Source organism: Colobus angolensis, unplaced genomic scaffold, assembly GCF_000951035.1.
Source record: "Colobus angolensis palliatus isolate OR3802 unplaced genomic scaffold, Cang.pa_1.0 Scaffold266, whole genome shotgun sequence".
NCBI classification, from domain to species: Eukaryota; Metazoa; Chordata; class Mammalia; order Primates; family Cercopithecidae; genus Colobus; species Colobus angolensis.
Genome location: NW_012115888.1, coordinates 2,473,335 through 2,475,057, shown reverse-complemented (window position 1 = coordinate 2,475,057; position 1,723 = coordinate 2,473,335). Strand labels below are relative to the sequence as shown.

General features: G+C 43.9%; 1 protein-coding gene across 1 annotated transcript in view; it reads left to right on the top strand.

Moving 5' to 3' along the window:
* The window catches only part of BASP1 (brain abundant, membrane attached signal protein 1), a 60,594-nt gene extending 59,353 nt beyond the window's left edge, over positions 1–1,241 (top strand). Inside the window, exon 3 of the mRNA XM_011947451.1 lies at positions 44–1,241. Coding sequence (XP_011802841.1) covers positions 44–311 — 268 coding nt within the window. The 3' untranslated portion in view covers positions 312–1,241. The remainder of the gene's footprint in view (positions 1–43) is intronic.
* Positions 1,242–1,723: the final 482 nt, after the last annotated feature.

Sequence of the window (1,723 nt, the reverse complement as noted above, 5' to 3'; positions counted from 1 at the left end):
CCGCCGCGGCCCCGGCCGAGAGCGCGGCCCCTGCTGCCGGGGAGGAGCCCAGCAAGGAGGAAGGGGAACCCAAAAAGACTGAGGCGCCCGCAGCTCCTGCTGCCCAGGAGACCAAAAGTGACGGGGCCCCCGCTTCAGACTCAAAACCCGGCAGCTCGGAGGCTGCCCCCTCTTCCAAGGAGACCCCCGCAGCCACGGAAGCGCCTAGTTCCACACCCAAGGCCCAGGCCCCCGCAGCCTCCGCAGAAGAGCCCAAGCCGGTGGAGGCCCCGGCAGCTAATTCCGATCAAACCGTAGCCGTGAAGGAGTGACAAGGACAGCCTATAGGAAAAATAATACCACTTAAAACAACCTCCTCTCTCTCTCTCTCTCTCTCTCACTATCTCTCTCTCTATCTCCTCTCTCTCCTCTCCTATCTCTCCTCTCTCTCTCTCCTATACTAACTTGTTTCAAATGGGAAGTAATGATATGTATTGCCCAAGGAAAAATAAAGGATGTTGTCCCATCAAGGGAGGGAGGGGGTGGGAGAATCCAAATAGTATTTTTGTGGGGAAATATCTAATATACCTTCAGTCAACTTTACCAAGAAGTCCTGGATTTCCAAGATCGCGTCTGAAAGTGCAGTACATCGTTTGTACCTGAAACTGCCGCCACATGCACTCCTCCACCGCTGAGAGTTGAATAGCTTTTCTTCTGCAATGGGAGTTGGGAGTGATGCGTTTGATTCTGCCCACTGGGCCTGTGCCAAGGCAATCAGATCTTTATGAGAGCAGTATTTTCTGTGTTTTCTTTTTAATTTACAGCCTTTCTTATTTTGATATTTTTTTAATGTTGTGGATGAATGCCAGCTTTCAGACAGAGCCCACTTAGCTTGTCCACATGGATCTCAATGCCAATCCTCCATTCTTCCTCTCCAGATATTTTTGGGAGTGACAAACATTCTCTCATTCTACTTAGCCTACCTAGATTTCTCATGACGAGTTAATGCATGTCCGTGGTTGGGTGCACCTGTAGTTCTGTTTATTGGTCAGTGGAAATGAAAAAAAAAAAAAAAAAGTCTGCGTTCATTGCAGTTCCAGTTTCTCTTCCATTCTGTGTCACAGACACCAACACACCACTCATTGGAAAATGGAAAAAATAAAAATAAAAAAACAAAAAAATGTACAATGGATGCATTGAAATTATATGTAATTGTATAAATGGTGCAACAGTAATAAAGTTAAACAATTAAAAAGAAGTAATAAAGACTACTGGGTGTTTTGTTTGTTTGTTTTACTTCTCTAGTCCCTCTCAATACCTGCTTTACCAGAGAACAGAGCACTGTATTGGCCATTTTTCTGAATATATTTGGATAGAATTAAAAAACAGACCAGTAACGGTGGATCACACCTGTAATCCCAGCACTTTTGGGAGGCCGAGGCGGGTGGATGGCTTCAGCCCAAGAGTTGAGGACCAGCCTGAGTAAGATAGTGAGACCCCACCTCTATTTAAAAAAAAAAGTGAACATTATTTGTTGAAAAAAGTAGCTAGGGCAATGTCAGCAAACTATCTCAGAAGAAGTTAAACTGAAAACTTACTGTGTCTGCATATGCACCCTCTAAAAATGTGACTAATTATTCTACTTAGGAAAGATTTTGAATAAAATACATTAAAAGACAATAGATTTGATCTTGAAGGCTAGGAAAAAATGAATAACAGGTTCTTATAGAAACCTCTGTTTGTA